This window comes from Trachemys scripta, chromosome 7 (genome assembly GCF_013100865.1).
Source record: "Trachemys scripta elegans isolate TJP31775 chromosome 7, CAS_Tse_1.0, whole genome shotgun sequence".
NCBI lineage: Eukaryota > Metazoa > Chordata > Testudines > Emydidae > Trachemys > Trachemys scripta.
Genome location: NC_048304.1, coordinates 84,392,428 through 84,414,624, shown reverse-complemented (window position 1 = coordinate 84,414,624; position 22,197 = coordinate 84,392,428). Strand labels below are relative to the sequence as shown.

The 22,197-nt window shown below is 44.6% G+C and overlaps 1 protein-coding gene across 1 annotated transcript in view; it reads left to right on the top strand.

Annotated features, from left to right (window-relative positions):
* CDH23 (cadherin related 23) overlaps positions 1-22,197 on the top strand; it is a 544,508-nt gene that overhangs the window by 157,936 nt on the left and 364,375 nt on the right. The window contains exons 6-7 of the mRNA XM_034775586.1: positions 7,706-7,753; positions 8,327-8,419. Coding sequence (XP_034631477.1) covers positions 7,706-7,753; positions 8,327-8,419 — 141 coding nt within the window. The remainder of the gene's footprint in view (positions 1-7,705; positions 7,754-8,326; positions 8,420-22,197) is intronic.

The following is a 22,197-nucleotide window of genomic DNA, read 5'->3' as shown; positions in this document are numbered from 1 at the left end:
TTTGACAAAATTACTCTGTTTGAGGAGGTAGGGAGGTTGAAAACTAGGTTCCTTGTTTTCCAAGTAGTCATCGGTGGCAATCCCTTGAGGTCGAAGATGATCTCTTTCACAGGTTTTATTTTTCATGGGTCCTTTGGTGACTGAGGAGTCCAGTTCTTGAGCCACAGGCTCACTGGCAGACATTGACGGTTGTGTTGGAAAACAGGGTTGGGCCACAATTGTTGTGTGACAGTTGTCTTTCCTCTCTTTTCTGGCATTTTTCTGCAACCAAGGCAAGGCGATTTTCCTCAAAAGTGGATGTTCCCTCTCTGACAAGTCTTCACCAGTTATTCCTATCCTGGTCTGCTGTCTTCCAGTGTGTTGTGTCGATGCCACATCTCTTGGTCTTTATCTTGAGGGTGTCTTTAAAGCGTTTCTTTTGGCCTCCCCATTTCCTTTCTGCTTTGGTGAGTTGGGCATACAGCAGTTGTTTTGGTAAGGATACATCAGGCATGCGCACATAGTGCCCACTCCACCTTTGCTGGTGCTGTATAATCAGGTCCTCAACACTGAAGATGTTGGCCTCTGTGAGGACACAGACATTGCCTGATCCCTCTTGCAGAGGAAGTACTTCCAGAGTCCCAGTGTGGCGTCAGACCATCACGAGGCACAACCGACATGATTTATGTAGCCAGGCAGATCCAGGAAAAATGTCAAGAACACCACCAGAGCCGTGTATGGCCTTTGTTGATCTGACCAAAACCTTCGATTCTGTCAGCCATGAGGCTCTGGGGAAAATCATGTCAAAGTTTGGCTGCCCAAGCAAATTTATCACCAGTGTAAGACTCCTTCACGACCAGATTACTGAATCCATCCTGTGCAGTGGCTCTACCTCTGAGCCCTTTGTCATATGAACTGGAGTAAAACAAGGTTGTGTACTGGCACCCACACTTTTCTCCATTTTCTTAGCAGCTATGAAAACACTAACCCAAGACCATCTACCGCAGGGCATTGGCGTCCAATATTGGATTGACGGCAGCCTCTTCAACCTTTCTCGTCTCCGTGCCAGAACTAAAGTAACATTGGCAACAATAACTGAACTCCCGTTCGCAGATGATTGTGCTGTAGTTGCACACTCAAAGGAGGATCTTCAAACAGCCCTTAATTGCTTCTTTGAAGCTTACAACAGCCTAGGGCTAACTCTGAACATCAGCAAAACAAAAGTTCTCCACCAGCAGGTCCCCGGTCAATCATCGGACCCAGCAAGGAAGATCTACATTGACAAAGAAGAACTGGAAAATATAGACTACTTTGCCTATTTGGGCAGCCATCTCCCACAGAGGGCAGACATAGATGTTGAGATTCAGCACAGAATTCGCTGTGCCAGCCTTGTCTTTGGCAGACTGCCTTGCTGGGTATTCAACCAATCACAACATCAGAACACATACTAGACTTTTAGTTTATAAACCGGTGGTAATCGCAACTCTCCTCTATGGCTTCTCCTCTGACTTCGGTGACTTACAGAAAACACCTGAAAAACCTGGAACACCAGCACTTTCTTTGGAAGATCCTCAACATAAAGTGGGAGGATCATCACACTAATGTCAGTTTCCAAATAGTATTCCTCCTTTCGTAATAGTGTTAGCTTTCCCATTTCAGTTTCCCAGGCAGTAGGTAGTTGTAAACTTGAATTGAGAGAACAACAAGGCTCATTTTAACTGCCTCTGGTTCAAAGCATGGGCCTTGTGAAGGTACACAAGATACTTGTGCTCTGTAAAAACCTGTACTGGTGCTGAGCTCCCTCAAGGTGATGACTCCATACTTCAAATACGTTTTTTCTCCTAATCCAGTATTTCATAGTCCATCTCTGTGGGGGTGAGTTTTAGAGAGTAGAATGCACAAGAGTACAGAACTGACTGTGAGATCACAAATCGCTGTGAGAGTGCTGCCCCAAGATCTACGTTGGATGCGTCTGTTTTCACTGTAAAAGGGCACATTGGGTCAGGGTGTGACAGAATCAGGGCTATGGTGAAGGTGGTCTTGAACTGGTCCAAAAGCAAGCTGGGCTTTAGGCAGTCACATGAATTGAATGGCTCTAGGAAGGAGGAAAGTCAGTGGGGCTATTTATTTAGAGAAGTTGGCGATGAATTGCCTAGAAAAATTCATAAGGCCCAGGAAGCACTGAAATCCTTGGAGGGTCCATCTCTGCTGTCCGGTTGTGGATGGCTTTCGCCTTCTTCAGGTCCATTTGAATGCCTTCCAGGAAGATGATGATGCATAGAAATTCAATGGTGGTCTGGTCGAAGGTGGACTTCTGTAGTTTGGCTTACAAACAATGCTTCCATAGTCTCTCCAGGACAGACCAGACATGATGTCAGTGCTGCTCAAGGTTCTCAGAAAACACCACCAAGGTAGATGATCACATACTGGTCCAGGATGTCTCTGAACACATCACTTAGGAAATGTTGCAGGGTAGGGTATTGGTTAATCCAAATGGCATTACTAAGTATTCAAAGTGCCCATATTGGATATGAAAAGTGGTTTTCCATTCATCCCTAGGTCTTATTCACAGTAGATTGTATATCGCTCAAATATCTAGTTTAGTGAAGATCCTGGTAGTCTTCAGGTGGTCCAACAATTCCGGGATAAGGAGCGGGGAGTACTGGTTTCAAATAGCCACCTGTGTCACTTTTTATGCAAAAAAAAAAAAAGAGGACTGGTATCCCCACAGGAGAGGTGGATTTCTGAATGAAGCGCCTGAAAAGATTTTCCTGGTTATACGTGCATGGTGCCTCTAGCTCTGATTTAGACATGGTGTATATCCATCCATAGTATCAGAGGGGTAGCCGTGTTAGTCTGGATCTGTAAAAAGCAACAGAGAGTCCTGTGGCACCTTTAAGACTAACAGATGTATTGGAACATAAGCTTTCGTGGGTGAATGCCCACTTCATCGGATACATGTAGTGGAAATTTCCAGGGGCAGATATAAATATGCTGGCAAGAATCAGTCTGGAGATAATGAGGTTAGTTCAATCAGGGAGGGTGAGGTCCTCTGCTAGCTACATCATCACCGGTTCATTCACCTGCATGTCCACCAATGTTATATATGCCATCAATGCCCCTCTGCTATGTACATTGGCCAAACTGGACAGTCACTACGTAAAAGGATAAATGGACACAAGTCAGATATCAGGAATGGCAATATACAAAAACCTGTAGGAGAACACTTCAACCTCCCTGGCCACACAATAGCAGATGTAAAGGTAGCCATCTTACAGCAAAAAAAATTCAGGACCAGACTCCAAAGAGAAACTGCTGAGCTTCAGTTCGTTTGCAAATTTGACACCATCAGATCAGGATTAAACAAAGATTGTGAATGGCTAGCCAACTACAGAAGCAGTTCCTCCTCCCTTGGTGTTCATACTTCAACTGCTAGCAGAGGTCCTCACCCTCCCTGATTGAACTAACCTTGTTATCTCTAGACTGATTCTTGCCAGCATATTTATACCTGCCCCTGGAAATTTCCATTACATGCATCCGACGAAGTGGGCATTCACCCACGAAAACTTATGTTCCAATACATCTGTTAGTCTTAAAGGTGCCACAGGACTCTCTGTTGCTTTATCCGTCCATAGGGAACCTTTCCCCTGGGTTATAGGTCTATTGGACAGTCATAGTCCCTGTGTGGGAATAACAAATCCACATTTTTCTTTCCAAACACATCCAGGTAGTTTTGATACTTGGGGAGCCCGAGGTTCTGGTTTGGAGCTGCTCCCTTCTGGTTAGCCCCTGTTGTCCAGGGTTTCACTTCTGTCATCTCTGGAGGGACTGCATGGGGTTGCGAGTGGGCAATGCTGATCTGAGCAAACTTTTCAGGACAAGGCGGTGAGTGACCTATGTGTACTGGTCAGTTACCAAGCTGAAGGCAGGAGAAGAGTAGAGGGGTCAGGATTGAGTCTGGTCAGGATACCAAGAAGTCAGGGTCAGGTACCAAGTTGCACCAGAGTCGGGGACAAACTATGGTCAGAAGCTGGACTATAGGGTCCTCAGCAAGGGAAGGTCTGGAGCAGAAGTCACTAGTTAGTTCTGCCTCGTTACCTACCCTGGATTTTACAATTGTGATCTACTGTAATATTAATAAAAAATTAAATTGACACGAACTGCCAGAGAGCATAGCACTCAGAGGCTCAGGGAAGATTACGTGCTTAGCCTGTCCCCTTTTAAGCCTACACTTCTAGTTCAATTTTCACTTCTAAAGAAAATCTGAACCTGCATTTAGGATCTTATTTAAAGAGATACTGGGTATCACTATTCATATTGACTTCAACTAGGTGTACACGGCTTCTTCTCTCAAGATCAGGCACTTGGATACTAAAATTGGCATAATCTCATACATAAATGACCATTTTACATACTCACAGTCAATGCCTATTTGAGTGCCTAAATGCAAAGGATAGTTGTCCTATTTAGGTGCTCATCTTTGAAAATTGAGCTTTGCTGGTCCCTTGGCTGCAGCATCTCCCCTGTTTCTGATGAGAGGGAGGATGGGTTCATATGATGAAGTCACTGGACTGGAACTCAAGAGATTTTGGATCTCTTCCTGCTCTGCCACAGATTTCCTGTGTGACCTTGAACAAAGGACTTAATCTTCCCTGTGTCTCAGTTCCCTATCTATAAAACTGAGAAAGTACTTCCCTACCTCACAGAGGCGTGTGAGGCTAAAATCCACTAATGCTGGTGAGCTGCTCAGATACCATGACCTCACAACTGCTGGCAGCAAACTCCCAAATCTTCCCATATTCAAAATGGTCACCATCTTTCATTACTTTCAATAGACCTGAAACCAAACAGTCTTTAGTCAAGATGGCCACTATTTCCCTGCAGTTTTGCATATGGAAGCAAGGCTTCCCTTAGTGAAGATGACTATCCTCTTCCATTGTCTTCAATGGAATTGAAGTCAAGGAGCCCTTAGGGGAAGATGTCTGCCATGTTATGAGTGAGGGGCTGACCAGGAATTATGAGGAGATGGGGGAATGTGAGAAGCAGGAGGGGACTGAGAAGTTGCAGGGGAGAGCCTAGAGAGTTCAGGGAGATGTGTTGTGCGTGAGGGTCTTGAAGAGACAAGGGGAATCAGTGTGCAAGGAGGGAAACTGAGGGCTTGCAGAGGAATATAGGATGCAGGTGGAGACTGGGAGGAGGGGAGGCTGCTTGTGTCAAGGAGTTGGAGTGTTTGTGAATTTTTTGAGATTAGCCTTGTAACAATCCCATGTGGGTTGTGGTTGGGGAGAGCCTGTATGTATGTATAAAGCAACAGAGGGTCCTGTGGCACCTTTGAGACTAACAGAAGTACTGGGAGCATAAGCTTTCGTGGGTAAGAACCTCACTTCTTCAGATGCAAGTAATGGAAATCTCCAGAGGCAGGTATATATCAGTGTGGAGTTAACGAGGTTAGTTCAATCAGGGAGGGTGAGGTGCTCTGCTACCAGTTGAGGTGTGAACACCAAGGGAGGAGAAACTGTTTCTGTAGTTGGATAGCCATTCACAGTCTTTGTTTAATCCTGATCTGATGGTGTCAAATTTGCAAATGAACTGGAGCTCAGCAGTTTCTCTTTGGAGTCTGGTCCTGAAGTTTTTTTGCTGTAAGATGGCTACCTTAACATCTGCTATTGTGTGGCCAGGGAGGTTGAAGTGTTCTCCTACAGGTTTTTGTATATTGCCATTCCTGATATCTGACTTGTGTCCACATATGTATGTATGTGACTGGATTTGGGGGGAGAGGAGTCTGCATATATGAACTGATCCTGGGGGCGTCAGCAAGTGTTTATGTATTGGCTTGATTGTGAGGGCAAGTCGAGTGAGTGTGTGTGTGTGAGAGAGAGAGAGAGAGAGAGAGATATTTTGGGGGCGCAGGCAGGAGTGTGTGTGATTTCCGTAGGCAGGAAAGAAGTGTGTGAGAGAGTTTCTGGTGGGGTAAGCAGGAGAGAGCGTGTAAGAAGATGAAGGTGAGAAGAGTATACAGAGCCTGGGAGTGGGGAGCATGAGAGAGGAAAAGAGTGTTAGAGGGAGAAAGGGAGGAGAGATTACAAAATGGGAAGAAGAGAAAATCACATAAGAAAAGCAAGGTCGAGGGGCGCAAAGGAAATATATCAATTCTTGCACAATGTAGTAAAATGAGATGGAGGGGCAAAAAGACAAAGGGCAAACTAATATAATAAATAGTAGTAGAAAGGGAATGAACAGTGAAAGGGAAAAGAACAAATAAGAGGGAGACAAAGTAAGCTTTAAAAGATTTACTGAATAGAAAGAATTAGATGCAAAATAATGCAATAAATAACTAAGTCTAAAAAGGGATGTGATTGAAATGAGCTGTGGGGACAGAAATTAGGCTGGGGGCAGCCCTGTCTGTCTGTCCTGTCTCTTCCCTGGTTTATCCTTTTCTATGTTCAACAAAATCTGATCTTGGTCCCCGTTCCCCAACTTTTTTCCCCTGTGGTTGCACTTGTGGGTGGAGAAGTGGTGATGAAAAAGCTGATGTGGGAGAGTCTTGTACAAGGAAAATTGATCTCTCTCCTGTGTCCTTGGCATTTGGGCTGCTAGACTGGCTACAGGCATTGCCCCGAGGCCTTCTCGGATTGCATTACCTGAGCCTTCATGGAGGGGAATGTATGCTTTGGTAAACCATCCCTGAAACCCCCTCCAAGGTAAACCGCTATCCTGATGAAAGAGAGGTTAAGTTGCAGTTTGAGAAACCAGAGCCTCCTGGCTATCCCTGAGCTTTGCTTCCCCTTGACTCTTTAGAGTCCTTCTGGATTAAAGTCAGGGTCACAGGGTCAGTGCTGGGTTTTCATTTATTTAGTTTTGTTAGACTAAGCTGTTGAATTAACTGGGATGCTGAGAGGCATGGGGCATTTGACTTCTCTAGCCCTTTCCCTTATGTGGGGCCTCAAACCTTTGTATACTGCAGACCACATCTTGTTAGAGAGCTTGTCTCATGGACACCTCCCCTGGCATACCCAGTAGCAGAACATCCTGGCAGTTGCAGTGTGTCAGAGTAATAGTAGGAAAGCAATGCTGTATTTTAACAGACTTCAGTGAGATAAGTGTGGTATCTGTTTTGATAAAACTTCCTCGTATTCTTTGCATTTACTCTTCATTTCATCTCCCCCTCACATTTGTGCTGGAACCAAAGAGGACAGGCAGCTCTCTACAGACCACTAGTGGTCCATGGGCTACAGCTTGGGAACCCCTGTCCTAGAGGAGGTCTGTCTCTCCCTCGCCTACTCCTCCTTACTGCCATTGCAAACAGCCTTTGTTGCCAGGGTCACAACGTATGCCGGAATAATGCTGGAGGGGGTGGGCACAACAAAGGAGGTTAAACAGCAGATTTCTTCGATCTGTATGGCTTTCATGAAGTACCCGCCTCTGGTTAGAGTACTCGGCTGCCAGTTGGCAAGCTGGCTGCTTCAATACCTGCCACCTATTGAGACAGGGGAAGAGCTGCCTCTTGTGTACAGATAATGTACAGGAGCCCCATGTGGTTAATATTTCTGAGTAATTGCACTCATATACAATGTATGTAAGTGAGCTTCTGACCCCTCCCTGTTCTCTTCAAGGCCACGACAGTATTTTGCATGTAATAATACTCGGCTAAAGTTCAAAACCTGCTATCTACTGATAAACGCTACAGTACCTCTAATTATATGTTTTTCTTCAATTTTCATTTCAGACTAAGTCAGAATTCACAGTTGAATTTTCTGTCAGTGACAGCCAGGGGGTAAGTGTGACTTTTTTCATTTCGTGATCTGAGACCAGAGAAGCATGGAGTGGGACCAGGAGAACACTGGCTGTTGAGGAGTTCACAGCCACTGCAATCCCAGCCTCTCCCCGAAAAGGGCATTAGAGAGTGAACAGGAGAGCACTGTAGGCCATGATGTAGAAATACAGCTGCAAGTTGTTTTACCGTTACATAAAAGCTGTGGAGCTGCAGGGAGTAGTGGAGAAGCACTGGCTCAGGAGATCTTGCAGCTACAATGCTACCATCTCCTAGAAGGAGCGCTGTAAGGAGTGGAGTGGCTACACTGGTTACTGGGGAATGGAGAAATACTTAAGTCCCAGCATCTACCAGCAGGGGGCATTGTAAGTCCCATTGGACCTCAGGCTGTTTGGGATCTAAAGAGAATGATGTACAGGAGCTGTGGCTCTAGGGGAGTGACAGCTGCTGAAGTTTTAGTCTCTTCCTGCCTGGATCTTCAATTTTACATCTGTCCCTTCTGTGAAATCCTTTGAAATTGAAGAAAATACCCAGTAGCCTAATGCCAGCTGTATGTTTTTATCCTTCTGGCCACAGGTGATCAAGGGGACAGTGAATATCCAAGTGGGAGATGTGAATGACAATGCTCCAAGGTTTCACAATCAGCCCTACAGTGTTCGCATTGCAGAGGTAGGAGCCTAGATTTCCTCTGGAGAGACCTTTTCCCTGGACACTTTTTCTTCTTATGGGCAGAGCTTGCCCATTTGTTTCAGTTAATTGTAAAAGGAGCGGAGCTCTCTGTCCAGCTATGTGGTGATGGTGATGGCCCCCTGGGGTGTTTGGTCTCTTCCACCTGTCCTGTCATTGGGGTTCAGGGAAGGATGAAATCCCTGAAAGTCTAGGCCATTTCTTTCCAATGGGTAGTAGCGGAGTGATAACGCTCCAGAGGCAGAGTATATCTGTTGGGAAAAGGCAGGTGGAGGAGTGGGGTGTGAGCTCAAAGAAATGTAATGCACACTCCATGTGGGGCTTTAACTCAGGAGCAAGCTTTGGGAAAGAGTGAAGATTGAAAGCAGCCCAAAATAGGAATCTGGTTTTTGCTTCTGCTTTCTTTTGGGGACAAAGGAAGAGGTGTCTCCATGGAGGTAATTTTGTGTAGAAGTAAATGTTCCCTCAAGCCTTTTTAGATTAGTGGCAAATGCTGGGAAAGCTCTGCCTGAATGGCTCTGCCCTCTCAGCTATTTAGTCTCCTTGTAGACCTCTCTGTAGTGACGAGATTCTTCTTCCCAGGAGAAGACTGTCACGCTCCTTCCAGGGTGGCTTGGCTATGCTGGCTGCCAGGAAGAAAAGAGCTCCTATATGGTCGCTAAACTTATATAAAGTTGTGTAAAATCAGTCAAGTAGAATGATCAAGGAGCTTCTCACTCTGGAGATTTCGGGCTGATTTCAGGCTTGTTGGGTACAGCCTAGCAGCCAGTGTTTAGTGAGGGAGAGGATGGAGACCGACAAGCTGCACCATGGCTGGTACTAGTCTTAGTCAAATGATTAACAGTTTTGAAATGGAGAAATGAACTGATGGAGCCTTCTCCCTGTCTGACCCCGGGCAGGCCCTTGTTATTCCTAGAGCATGCGTCTGTGTGCAGATAAGGGAGTGCATCAGTGTATGTGAAACTGAGCAGTCTTTGGTCATTGAGAATTACAAATGTTTGGTTAATATGCTGGCTACAGGCTCCCTGCTGTGCTGGAGCTTGGATCTCTCACTGTTCTTCTCCTGTGTGGGTGAGTTTCCTTCATTAGGCTGCTCGTGATAAATTGGCCTGAAGTTTGTCTCCCATTTGCTTTGTCTGCTTCTATGAGAAACAAATAACCTGAAACACCCCTTTGAGAATGACAGTGCGTCAGAGGCGTTTCTTTTCCTTTTTAGAGTGTAAACTTAAAAAAAAAGTCAGCAATACTTGTGTTACCCATTCCCTGCTTCCTTTGTATGCCCAGACCTCTTGAAATGAATGAGGAATGACTGGATCTCCATCCTGCAGATCCTCTGTACAGTGATATGTCTGAAGGGGAGGGTATTTTAGTTGGTCTGTGAAGTAAGCAAGCAATCCGTGTTAGAACTGCATGTCCTGTCTCCACAAGGCCACTCTAGGATATGGAAGAGAAGGAAATTGGCTTTTAGGTGACGTCACCTAAATCCTTGAACACATAGACCCTTGTTTTCTATTGCTCTCCTCCTTTTCAAACTATTTTCCTATCTACAGAAGCAATGTACTCCCCCCTGGAACACAGGTAAGACTAGAAGAGAATGTTCTCTCCTTCTTCCTCATCCCAATATCACCCCATAAAAACCTGTTAAAATATTTTATGGTGTGTGTTAGTGAGAGGGCTCCCTCCTGGTAATGAAGAAATGAATGGAAACTGCATTTCTGTACCCACCTGGAATTGATGCTAGAATTGACCGCGCCATTTCTCCTCTCACTTGTCGCCTCCATCTTGAGAACTAAGATCATAAATTCAGATATATGGAAGGCTGGAGATTTAACTTACTGGCATCGAGTATGGGGAGGAAGAAGGAGGGCCAAGGTTCAGGAATGGATGTGAACGTTAAACTCAGTTGGGAAAAAGGCATTGTGGCAGCAGTGCTGGAAGAGATGAAAAAAAATAATCTGTCACACTTTCTCTGCTGGCCTCTTCTGGAGTGAGGGGTCTTTCAGCCCATCTTGCTGGATTTGGTTATAGTTGGCATCGTGTTACCCATAATGGACCAACATTGAAACTTAGTTTTCAGAGCTCATGCTTTTTTGGAAATTGGTCTAATGTAATTACGTGTGTTCATGTGCCAATTTGTAATCTCTATCCATGATCTTTAAGCAAGGACATGGATCAGAGGTAATGAGCCACATAGTCATCATTCAGCCAGTGTCCTGAAAGCACTCTGTTCTACCAGGAGATAACATTTCCGTGGTGTCTTTTTAATGTGTTGTAAAGTACTGAGAAAAAGGGAGGGGGTGCTTCCTTGAATCCAATAGGACCTTCTAAAGGTATCAGTATGGTAGAAAAGTCATCGCTATAGTTTGTCCTTTTTTCCTCCATAACCCTGCTGGTGGAGTCACTTCTAGCTTATTATACTACAGGTTCTGGGGCCCTTGGGAGGCCACCATCTGGCTTCAAGCTTACACTTTTTTGTGGAGGGCATTTTCATTTTGTAGGAACTTCGGGTTGGCAAGAACATGCCCTTCTTCCCACCACAGTATCACATTACATTTTCCAAAACCTATCAGTCCATCCCTGTTCAGGTGGAAATCCTAGGGGGAGGAGTCACAAGCCCACCTACTGGCCAGAATAGAGTAAGCAAGAGAGATGATACCTTCTCATTTTTAAAGCTGATAATTGGGTGTGTTTTTTAGCTGTATGCTGCTACAATCCCCTGGTACTGAATGCCTACAGCTGCCATTGACTTCACAGGGAGGTGTAAGTTCTCTTGGAATATCAGGCCCTTGGCACAAAAGGGTGGCTTTGCTTCATGCTAGGTATGTTACTTTGAAATGCCCAACGTTTCACTGAAAGGACAGTAGTTCCAAGGAATGTAGACACATTGTTGCTATGGAACACAGCTGTGAAGGGTATTAGCAAACTCCTCTATGATATTGCTTTTGATAAACAGTGAGGTTACTAATAGTCAGAGATGATCCCTGCCCTAAAGAGCTTACGATCCAAGTTTAAGACCAGACGTGAACAGACAAAATGAACAAATGGAACTGTGAAGTTGGAGAGGGAGACTGGGCTAACAGTAATGCAAATGCGATTTCCCCTAGATTAGCTGTTGGCACACTTTGTAGATATTGAGGGCTTTCCCTGGTTCTATTCCTGTATTTATTTTGAGATAAATGAACATATTGGTAGTAGTGGTCCCAGCTAAGAGATGGAGCAGCAGGGGAAGGGCTGTTTAAGCCTACTACCATTGTATGGCAATAGAGAATTCAAAAATAATGTGCATAAATAAATGGAACATGAAAAAACACCCTTTAAAGGTACTGCTTCTGAATAGGTATACCAGTGCCTTACAAAGCCCATTTGTTTCAAGAATGTAAATTATTTGGACATGAGCTGTGTAGTGCAGTTTGTGAGTGCGTGTGAGTGAGGGAATGTGTGAGTGGGATTAGTGGGGAAGCAAATGCACCCTTTAATGTTAAGCTCCGTGTGTTGCGCTGATTATTGGACTGGCAATCACGCCTCTTTGTCTTATGCTTTTGTATGGTGCCTGTGGCATGGTGATCTTCAGTGCCTGTCATGTCTTAATTACATCACAGTCACCTGTTTGGAATAGCAGAGCAGGTGTGTGTGTTTGTGGAAGGAGGGAGGTCTCTCCCCAAACCCCTCACTATGCTGTTCCAGTGCAATTATCCATTTTATCTGGGCAAAAGGGCCTACAATTCACTTGTCGAACTCTAATGAGGCAGCACGGATGCTTTCAAGTCTGTAAAGAAAGGGGAATCCAGCTAGAATTGGCAACTTAATTCACCAAGCTGGCCTTGACAGACCTCATTAAGTTCCCGTGTATTCATTTCAGGCTAATGGCTGTCATGCTGACTGCTGTTTGATTTGCTATAATAGACTTTTATGGTTTTCCAATTTGCTAAAACGTGTTTGCCTGTGTCTGTGCCCCGCAGTGCTTCGGTAGTACATTAGTTAGGCACCCATGTGCATGCTACACTGACCTTCAGGGTTTGTTTTCTAAGATGCATTTTTTCACTGTGTTCTCCTTGCCCCTACTACAGAGAATCATAGAAACATAGGGCTGAAAGGGACCTTGAGCAGTCATCAAGTCCAGCCATTGTGTTGAGGCAGGCCCAAATATACCTAGACTATCCCTGATAGGTGCTTGTCCAGCTTGTTCATAAAAATCTCCAGTGACGGGGATTCCACAACCTCCCCATGAAGCCTGTTTCAGAGTTTAGCCAGCCTTATAGTTGGAAAGTCTGTCCTAATATCTAACCTAAATCTTCCTTGCTGCAGATCAAGCCCTTACTTCTTGTCCAACCTTCAATGGACATGGAGAACAACTGATCATTGTCGTCTTTTTAACAGCTCTGACCATATTTGAAGAAAGTTATCAGGTCCCCCTTCCGTTGTCGTTTTTCAGGACTAAATGTGCAGTTTTTTAACCATTCCTCATAGCTCAGGTTTTTATCATGTTTGCTGCTCTCCTCTGGACTCTCTCCAATTTGTCCAAAAATTCTGACTCCTAGAATTGGACACAGTACTCCTGATGAGATCTCACTAGTGCCAAGTAAAGCAGGAAAATTACCTTCTGTATTTTACGTACAACACTCCTGTTAATACATCCCAGAATGATATTAGCCTTTTTCGCAACTGTGTCACATTATTGACTCATATTCAGTTTGTGATCCTGTATTATCCCCAGATCCTTTTCAGCAATACTACTACCAATCAGTTATTCCCTTTATGTAGTTGTGCATTTGTTTTCCTTCCTAACTGTAGTACTTTTCACTTGTTTTTATTGAATTTCATCTTGTTGAATTCAGACCAATTATCCAATTTATCAAGATCATTTTGAATTCTAACCTTGTCCTCCAAAGTGTTTGCAACCCCTCCCACTTGAATAGTACCACCAACTCCAGGACTGACCCCTGTGGGATCCCACTAGATGTGTCATCCCAGTGAACCATTGATAACTACTCTTTGAGTATGGTCTTTCAACCAATTGTGCACTCACTTTAGAGAAATTTCATAATCTCTTCCTCCCCCCCCCTCTGTATTTCTGAACCTTTTCCAATTCTAAAATATCTTTTTTGAGATGGGATGACCACATCTGCATGCAGTATTCAAGATGTGGGCATACCTTGGATTTATATAGAGGCAATATGATATTTTCCGTCTTATTACCAGGGGCAGCTCTAAGCACCAGCAAAGCAAGCACGTGCTTGGGGCAGCCCATTTGCAGCGGCGGCAGGGATCCAGCATGGGAGCTGAGAACCAACAGGGGGCCCTGGGAGCTGTAGTTCCTTGGTTAGCTCCCTGCCTATAGAGCCAGCCCTGGAGCAGGGAAAGAACTACATTTCCCAGCATTCCCTTGGCCACTACCAACAGGAAAGAGGGGGAGGGAGTGAGGTAGCTGAGACCTCATGCTGCAGTGAATGGAGAGCTGCACTGTGAAGGTAGGGATAACATATTTTAACATTCAAAAAATAGGACACTCCACGGGGAGGGAGGGTAGCCCCACCCTGCCCCCATCCACACCCTCCGACAGCCCCCCACAGAAACCCCAACCCATCCAACCCCCCCTGTTCCTTGTCCCCTGATCACCCCCTCCCGGGACCCCTGCCCCTAACTGCCCCCCAGGATCCCACCCCCTATCTAAGCCTCCCTTCTCCTTGTCCCCAACTGCCCCCTCCTGAGACCCCCCCTCAACTTCCCCCCTAGGACCCCACCCCCTACCTGTCCCCTGATAAACCCCCAGGACTCCCATGCCTATCCAACCGCTGCCTGTCCCCTGACTGCCCCCCCAACCCCTGACCCATCTAACCCCCCCCTTCTCCCTGCCCCTGACTGCCCCCCCCCGCAAACCTCCACCCCATCCAACCCCCCAGTCCCCTTACCATGCCACTCAGACCAGCGTGTCTGGCTCCACGCAGCACCAGACACACTGCTGCATACATGCTGCCGTGCTCCCCCGCAGAGCCACAGCCCCCTCCCCCCCCGCACCTGCCTTCCAGATTTGAACACCTCAAAATTCAGGAGTGCTCAAGCTCAGTTTGGGCAGCTGTTACTTCATTTCTCCCAAATCAAATATACTGATCCACTGTAACTTGCTGTAGAAAAAGTAGAATAAAATTGAGCAAGAAATGCTTCCCAGTGGTTATTAGGACTGGAATTGCTATTTTCAACAGCCATTGCCTTTTTTGTTTGTTTGTTTGTTTAAAAGGAAGACAGTGATATTGCATTGGCAAATTCCCCATAGAAAGAAAGAGAGGAACAAAAGAATAATAAAGGCACCTCAACTTTTCCTCATTTATGTAGGACAGTCTTATAATATGCATCCAGATATCCTCCAGTCACACAAGCTGAAAATTGTTCCACTTTACTGCAGTTCTGTAACCATATGGGAACCAATCCTGTCTGTGTTCTGTTCACATCTAAAATTTCTGCTGAATGACTTGCCATGGGAGCGAGTTACCAGTGACCCAGGGCTGCGGCGGAAGGAGGGTGCAGGTGGGGGGGGGAGAGCCCAGGGCTGGGGCGGCAGGAGGTGTGTGTGTGTGGAGCAATGGTGAGGGGGAATGAGGGAGCCCAGAGCTGGGGCGGCAGGGGGTGTGGGTGGGGGGGAAGAGCCCAGGGCTGGGGCAGCAGGGGGGTCCGGCGAGGAGCCCAGGGCTGGGACTGGGGGCAGCCAAATTTTTTTTTGCTTGGGGCGGCAAAAAACCTAGAGCCGGCCCTGCTTATTACCTATCCTTTTCTTAATGATTCCCAACATTCTGTTCGCTTTTTTTGACCGCTGCTGCACATTGAGTGGATGTTTTCAGAGAACTATCCACAATGACTCCAAGATCTCTTTCTTTAATGGTAACAGCTAATTTAGACCCCATCATTTTATATGTATAGTTGGGATTGTGTTTTCCAGTGTGCATTACTTTGAATTTATTAACATTGAATTTCATCTACCATTTTCTTGCCCAGTCACTCAGTTTTGAGAGATACTCTTGTAGCTCTTCACAGTCTGCCTGGAACTTAACTATCTTGCGTAGTTTTGTATCATCTGCAAATTTTGCCACCTCACTGTTTACCCCTTTTTCCAGATCATTTATAAATATGTTGACTAGGACTGGGCCCAGTACAGACCCCTGAGGGACACCACTATTTACCTCTCTCCATTCTGAAAACTGACCATTTATTCCTACCCTTTGTTTCCTATCTTTTAACCAGTTACCAGTCTATGAGAGGACTTTCCGTCTTATCCCATGATTGCTTAATTTGCTTAAGAGCCTTTGGTGAGGGACTTTGTCAGAGGTCTTCCGAAAATCTAAATACATTATATCCACTGGATCCCCCTTGTTCACATGCCTGTTGACCCCCTCAAAGAATTCTAGTAGATAGGTGAGGCATGATTTCCCTTTACAAAAACTATGTTGACTCTTCCCCAACAAATTATGTTCATCTAAGTGTCTGACAGTTTTGTTGTTTGCTATAGTTTCAACCAGTTTGCCCAGTACTAAAATCAGGCTTACTGGCCTGTAATTGTCAGGATCACCTCTGAAGCCCTTTTTAAAAATTGGTGTCACATTAGCTATCCTCCAGTCATTTTGGTACAAGCCTGATTTAAATGATAGGTTACCGACCACAGTTAGTAGCCCAGAAATTTCACATTTGAGTTCTTTCAGAAATCTTGGGTGAATACCATCTGGTCCTGGTGACTTATTACTGTTTAGTTTATCAATTTGTTACACACCTCCTCTTATGACACCTCAATCTAGGACAGTTCCTCAGATTTGTCACCTAAAAAGAATGGCTCAGGTTTGGGAATCTCCCTCACATCCTCAACCTGGGGAAGACCGATGCAAAGAATTCATTTAGTTTCTCCACAATGGCCTTATCTTCCCAGAGTGCTCATTTAGCATCTCGATTGTCCAGTGGCCCCACTGATTGTTTAGCAGGTATCAGTCCTTTGTCCATCCCCTTCCATAAATCAAAATTCCTAGAGATTTTGGCAGAGTGTCTCAATGTTGCTAATGGTACCAGCCTCTGTGTGTGTGTGTGTGTGTGTGTGTGTGTGTGTGTGTGTGTGTGTGTGTGCATAAATTTATTGTGATGTCATGTGTGACCACAGCAAAGAATGTTCTGCTGCAGCATTCTTGCCTTGCGTTCAGTCTGCCAACTTGCTTGGTTGACAATGGCTGATGAACCAAGGAGCTACTGATAGACATGTACTAACCATCTGTCAACAACTTCTTGAATCAGCTATTTCCACAGGTTTTAGAAAAGAGGATGGGTTTTTACAAAAGGTAATCCCCAGATTAATTTCCTGCTCATTGGATCACACATTATAGGTTGGTGCCTCCTTGTCCTAGGGACTGGTGGGGGCTAGTATTGCAACAGTCAGTTCTCAACGTTCCATTTTGATTTGAATGTGGGCATCTTTCAGTTCTCCTTCTGCTTCGGGATTTTAAGTTCCTCGGAGGCAGATTTAGATTATTTTATCTTTCTGAAGACTAGTATGAGTCTGCTATATTCTGTTATATTTAACACATTGGATAATTTATAGAGTAATGTGTATTATTGGGTTACATCTTCTGGCATAAGACTGTCTTCTCGGTCACGCTTTAGGTGCCAGACTGCCACTTAGTACCTCAACCACCCATGAGATGACACACCAAAAGAAGTACCTGTAACTTGACAGGGCATATTAATTTATACTAGAGCTTGTTTACAGCACAAGAAGCTTCCACTGCATCTATAACCATCTGCCTATTGATCTGTGAGAGAGAGGAGCAGAGACCAATAAATCATCTCCAAATTTCTCTGCTGTTGGATTGAGCCATTCAGCTGCCAGTGCCTCTGGGCTACAGAATCTAAATATCTCTCATCCACTCCAAAGGGTATTTTGTGGGCAAAGGTTCTTTGACCTTTCCCTCCTGTTAGTATGGTGAGGAGGTAATGAGAAAACTCCTCTAAACATCAGATAGGTGGCATCATTTAGAAAACTGCCATCTTTGGCTTTGTAGCCCTGTGAATTTTGTCTGCAGCAGTTTAGCATATTAAAAAGCATCAGGCATAAACAGGTGTGTGTGTGTGTGTGTGGGTGTGTGTGGGTGTGTGTGGGTGTGTGTGTGTGTGTGTGTGTGTGTGTGTGTGTGTGTGTGTGGTGTGAGCCTGCGTGCATATGTGGTTTCAAGTAAACTGCCCCCCACAACACACACAAGTATCTGCATTGTAAGTAGCAAGTCTTTCCGCTATCAACTTGCTAGTCTGTATTCTAGCCTTTGCTCTACAGACCTCTTTGCAGACTTGAACCATCTAATGTATCTGTCTCATTCAAAGCAAATAAATAAGAACAAACTCCAGTATGAGACAGGGCTGGAAGAAAAGGAAAACTCTAGCCTGCTTTTATAGATAGAAACATAGACAAAGGAAGTTTCTGCAAAGCAGAGTCCTGCCTCTGCAGCCACAGTCCATCTTGTCAGTGTTGTATCCCCTGACCGTGGTTTTGATTGTCATTTATTTTATTTGGGAATGTAGTGGAGATACAATCACTTGCCATTTACAGCAGTTATTTCTGTTCTAGCAAAAGCCTCTGGGAATGAGACTTCACAAGTCTGGGGTTACCATTTTCATTTTTAATGTGTTGATGCTGCTGAAGCAGCATTCTCTCTCTCTCTCTCTCTTTTAAATTGGGTGGAAAGGTGTGCTGCTGCCCAGAGTGGGGGCTGCAGGAAAGGGTCGTCATCACACTGCCTTACCTGGAATGCAATCGTGGTAGGAGAGGGTGGGGAGCAAAAAAGCCAAAGCCCCAGATGTAATTAAAATGATTATTTTGTTTTAATGGTAATCATGTTAGTAATTACATCTGTTTCCCAGCCGATCCTGCCCAGGAGTCTTTGGAGACCCATACAATTCTATTGCAATGGCTACAAGGCCTGATGCTGTGAATATGAAGCAGTTGGAATGAGTGTGAACTTCTAGTTCAGACACATTAGTAATTCTCTTACATACTCCAGGCCATCTTTGATTATTTTTTTCTTTAAATAAAAAACCTTTAAATTGAAGGAGATGACAAAGCTCTGATAGGACAGAGATTCCTGCTACTCTGTAGAGCTGTCAGTAATCAGTGCTGGCCGTTTTCCTTTCTTTTCTTTTTTTATCCCTGCTTGCCGCCTTCTTCTCTATCCACTCTTTTGCCTCTGTGTGTTTTTTAGAGCTGCATGAATAATTGGCAGTGAATAATTTATCTGGCAAATCTATCCTCCTCCTCTTGGTCCAGCCCCCCTCACAGGATACCTGTAAACAGATCAAGATTTCCTTAGATGTACTTAATATGCAAAATTATCTGACGGAGGTTTTTAAAACTTTCTAGATTGATCACAAACAGTGCTGTGGAATATTCACTATTCAGACTGTGTTGGTTAATTGCGATTGGTCAGAAATCACATTGTTCTGTTTCTGGGATTGGTATGCAAGCACTTCCAGCACAAATACTCTCTTATGTGAATGTAAACTTTGGTTTATTCAATTACTCATCTTGTAACTTTGTAATTCACTTTCTGCAAACATCAATCCCAGTAACACTCAGTGGCACAAATGTCCATGGGATGTGAACACCAAAGAAGGATGCAAGCATAGCCTGAGAGAATGAGTTTAAACATTCAAAAGAATAGTCATTGGAAAATAGTTTTTGTAGAATCCACCTGTGACGGTGCCCCCCCATAAGGCTTTATGAAATATGCTTATGAATGTATGTATGACATAACTAGAATATGTTTTATGCTACATGTGCCATGTAACATATCTATGTAAAGGTTATGATCTACTGAATACATTCTTCCTATTTGTATGCATGTATCATTTTTGTACTTGAAGTTAGGAATTTTGGCTGTCTACTTGTTTGATAGCCTTAGTAAAGCATTTGGCCAGCAGATTAAGTGCCCAATCAAGAACCACTTAAGCCAACAATGAACTTGGAGATGCCAATTCACATCGGAGATTTCCCAGGAATGTGGCTTGGCTGGTAAGAAACTCAGTCGTGCATGGACATGTGACTTGCCCATGTGACTCCAAAACTCCATCTTGGAGCTGAACTTTGCATAGGAGCGGGGGCGGGGGGGTCTCCACCCATAAGAGACAGTCTACTTAAACCCCTGGGAGACTCCTCCATTTTGTTTTCATCTGGCTAAAGAGAGAGACTCTCCGCCCCCAAGGATACCTGAAAGAAACTGGAACAAAGGACAGTAACTACAGGGGATGTGAGTGATTGATTGCTGGACCCAGACTAGCAGGAGACTAGTCTGTAAAAGGAAGCTTACTGGAACTGGTGAGGTTATATCTGTATTCAGTTTTCTTAAACCTAGACTTGCGGGTTCTATTTTATTTTACATGGTAATTCACTTTGTTCTGTCTGTTACTACTTGGAACCACTTAAATCCTACTTTCTGTATTTAATAAAATTACTTTTTACTTATTAATTAACCCAGAGTATGTATTAATACCTGTGGGGAGTGGGGGGGAACAGCTGTGCATATCTCTCGATCAGCGTTATAGAGGGCGAACTATTTGAGTTTACCCTGTATACGCTTTATACACAGTAAAATGGATTTATTTGGGGTTTGGACCCCATTGGGAGTTGGACATCTGAGTGTTAAAGACAGGAACACTTCTGTAAGTTGCTTTCAGTTAAGCCTACAGCTGTTAGGGGATGTGATTCAGACCTGGGTCTGGGTTTGCAGTAGGCTAACAGGTCTGGCTCAAACCAGGCAGGGCACTGAAGTCCTAAGCTGCCAGGGCAGGAAAGCAGGGGCAGAAGTAGTTTTGGCACATCAGTTGGTACAACCTGTCACACCCAGGACCAGCTCTAGGCACCAGCAAAGCAAGTTTTTTTTTTTTTTGCTTGGAGTGGCAAAAAACCCAGAGCCGGCCCTGGTCACCCCACCCAACTCTAGCATATTATTTAAAATATAATAATAATCCCTGCTCAATCACATGGGGATTTAAAAGCCCAAAGATGAGGGAAAGACATTTGTTCACTGGTCAGGCAAATGAATCTCTCTGTTTTGATGTCACTTTCTTTATGAGAGAGTGAATTTAGTTCTGGTAATAAGTGCCAGAGTGATAGCCCTAAAAATTGATTTCCTCCATGACAGCATGTTCTTCAACCTTGACCTAGTGCTGAGATGGGAGGCCTGTTGGTTTACTACTGAGATTACAGTTGCACTGTTGTCTTGTTTGGGTATGGACACCTCTCTCCTAGGAACTAAACTGAGCCGTTTGGTTCATTTTACACATAAGCTACTGATCAGGGGCTGGAAGGTGATAACTTTTGGACTTCAGAACTAGTGCCATCCTGCTGAAAGAGCTTGTATCCCTTCACGAGCCCCTGTACCATGCCCAGACCCTTGGTGGTCTAGAGACTTGCTGAATTCTCGTATCATTAGATCTGTTGTGTCCTATAACGTACTGAGATCCTGTACCACTAGAAATTCCAGGTTCAAAAGTTCTGTGACTTGCTAACATTATTGACCAAAAATGTTTCCTCATTGTTGCCTTTAAATGTTGTTTGAATTTTTAGTGCACATGGAAATGAGGAACTGCATTAGCTGGACGTGCTCTATGCAGGCTTTAGTTGTGACAGCACTTTTTAATCCTGGCCTGCAATTCTTCATACTATTTTAGTTCTAGGAATTCTCAGAGCTCTGCAAAAATAGTTCAGTTCTGACCTGCAACACCTCATCACTGTTACTTCAGTCATAAATCTCTCTTTAGCAGAGACTGCCAGTTATTCCAAAATTTGTCACTGTGAAATGTTTTTGGGATGCAAACATGGGAAAAACTATAATTTGAGAGGATAATTCTGAGTAATAAATACTAGAAAGTAGGACAGTTTGGAGTTTTATAAACTTTACACAGAGAGATATTTGCACAGGTTGTTACGGAATCTTTATACAGCACACAGTCTGACACATTGAAAGTCCCAGAGAGGGCTGGAAGAAATCTGATTGCATGCAGAAATCTAGGGAGATCAGTCAATAGCTCTTGTTCCTTGTGATGGGCTGTTCACCCCACACCAACCCTGAAGGGGTTAGGGTGGTTCACAAAGGGCCAATTAACCTTACAGGCTGCACCTATGAAGGGTGGGGGGAAGTCAGGCTTGATTGATAAAGTTAATTGATGATGAAACCCAGATGGGCAAGGGCTGGCTGAGCTTGTATAAAGCCAGGAAGTTTGCAGCAGAAAGGGTCTGTCTGGAAAGAGTCTGCAATCACTCACTTGATACAGACAGATGGATAGGAATAAACCCAAGGGGGAGCAAAATTCCTGAAATCCTAGCTCTGTGGGAAGGGTTTTCTCAGAGGAGTTTCGGGGAAGAAAGCCTGTGGAAGGCAGAGTAGGAAAAAGCAGCAAGGTTTGAGACTGTTTTAGACTTGGTTGCTTCTGATCAGGTCCCAGGACTAGAACCCAAAGTAGCGGGTGTGCCTGACTTCCTTTACCAGCCACTGAGAAAGTGGCACAGACCAGGAAATGCCAAGGAGGATTGCTTGGAATGGTATGCAGACACTTGGTCCGGAGGGACTTTGATACCCCAGACGGGAAAACTATATATTGACTAGGCTGGAAGGCTGAGTCAAAAACAGAAAGCACCCCGAGTCCTGGAGAGTGAGAGGGCCGTGGAGCAAGCAAGAATTGGAAGGAGGTGCTCGACCGGATGAGGGCTGAAATATTTGTGAGCTGCCAGTGCTGTGGTGCTT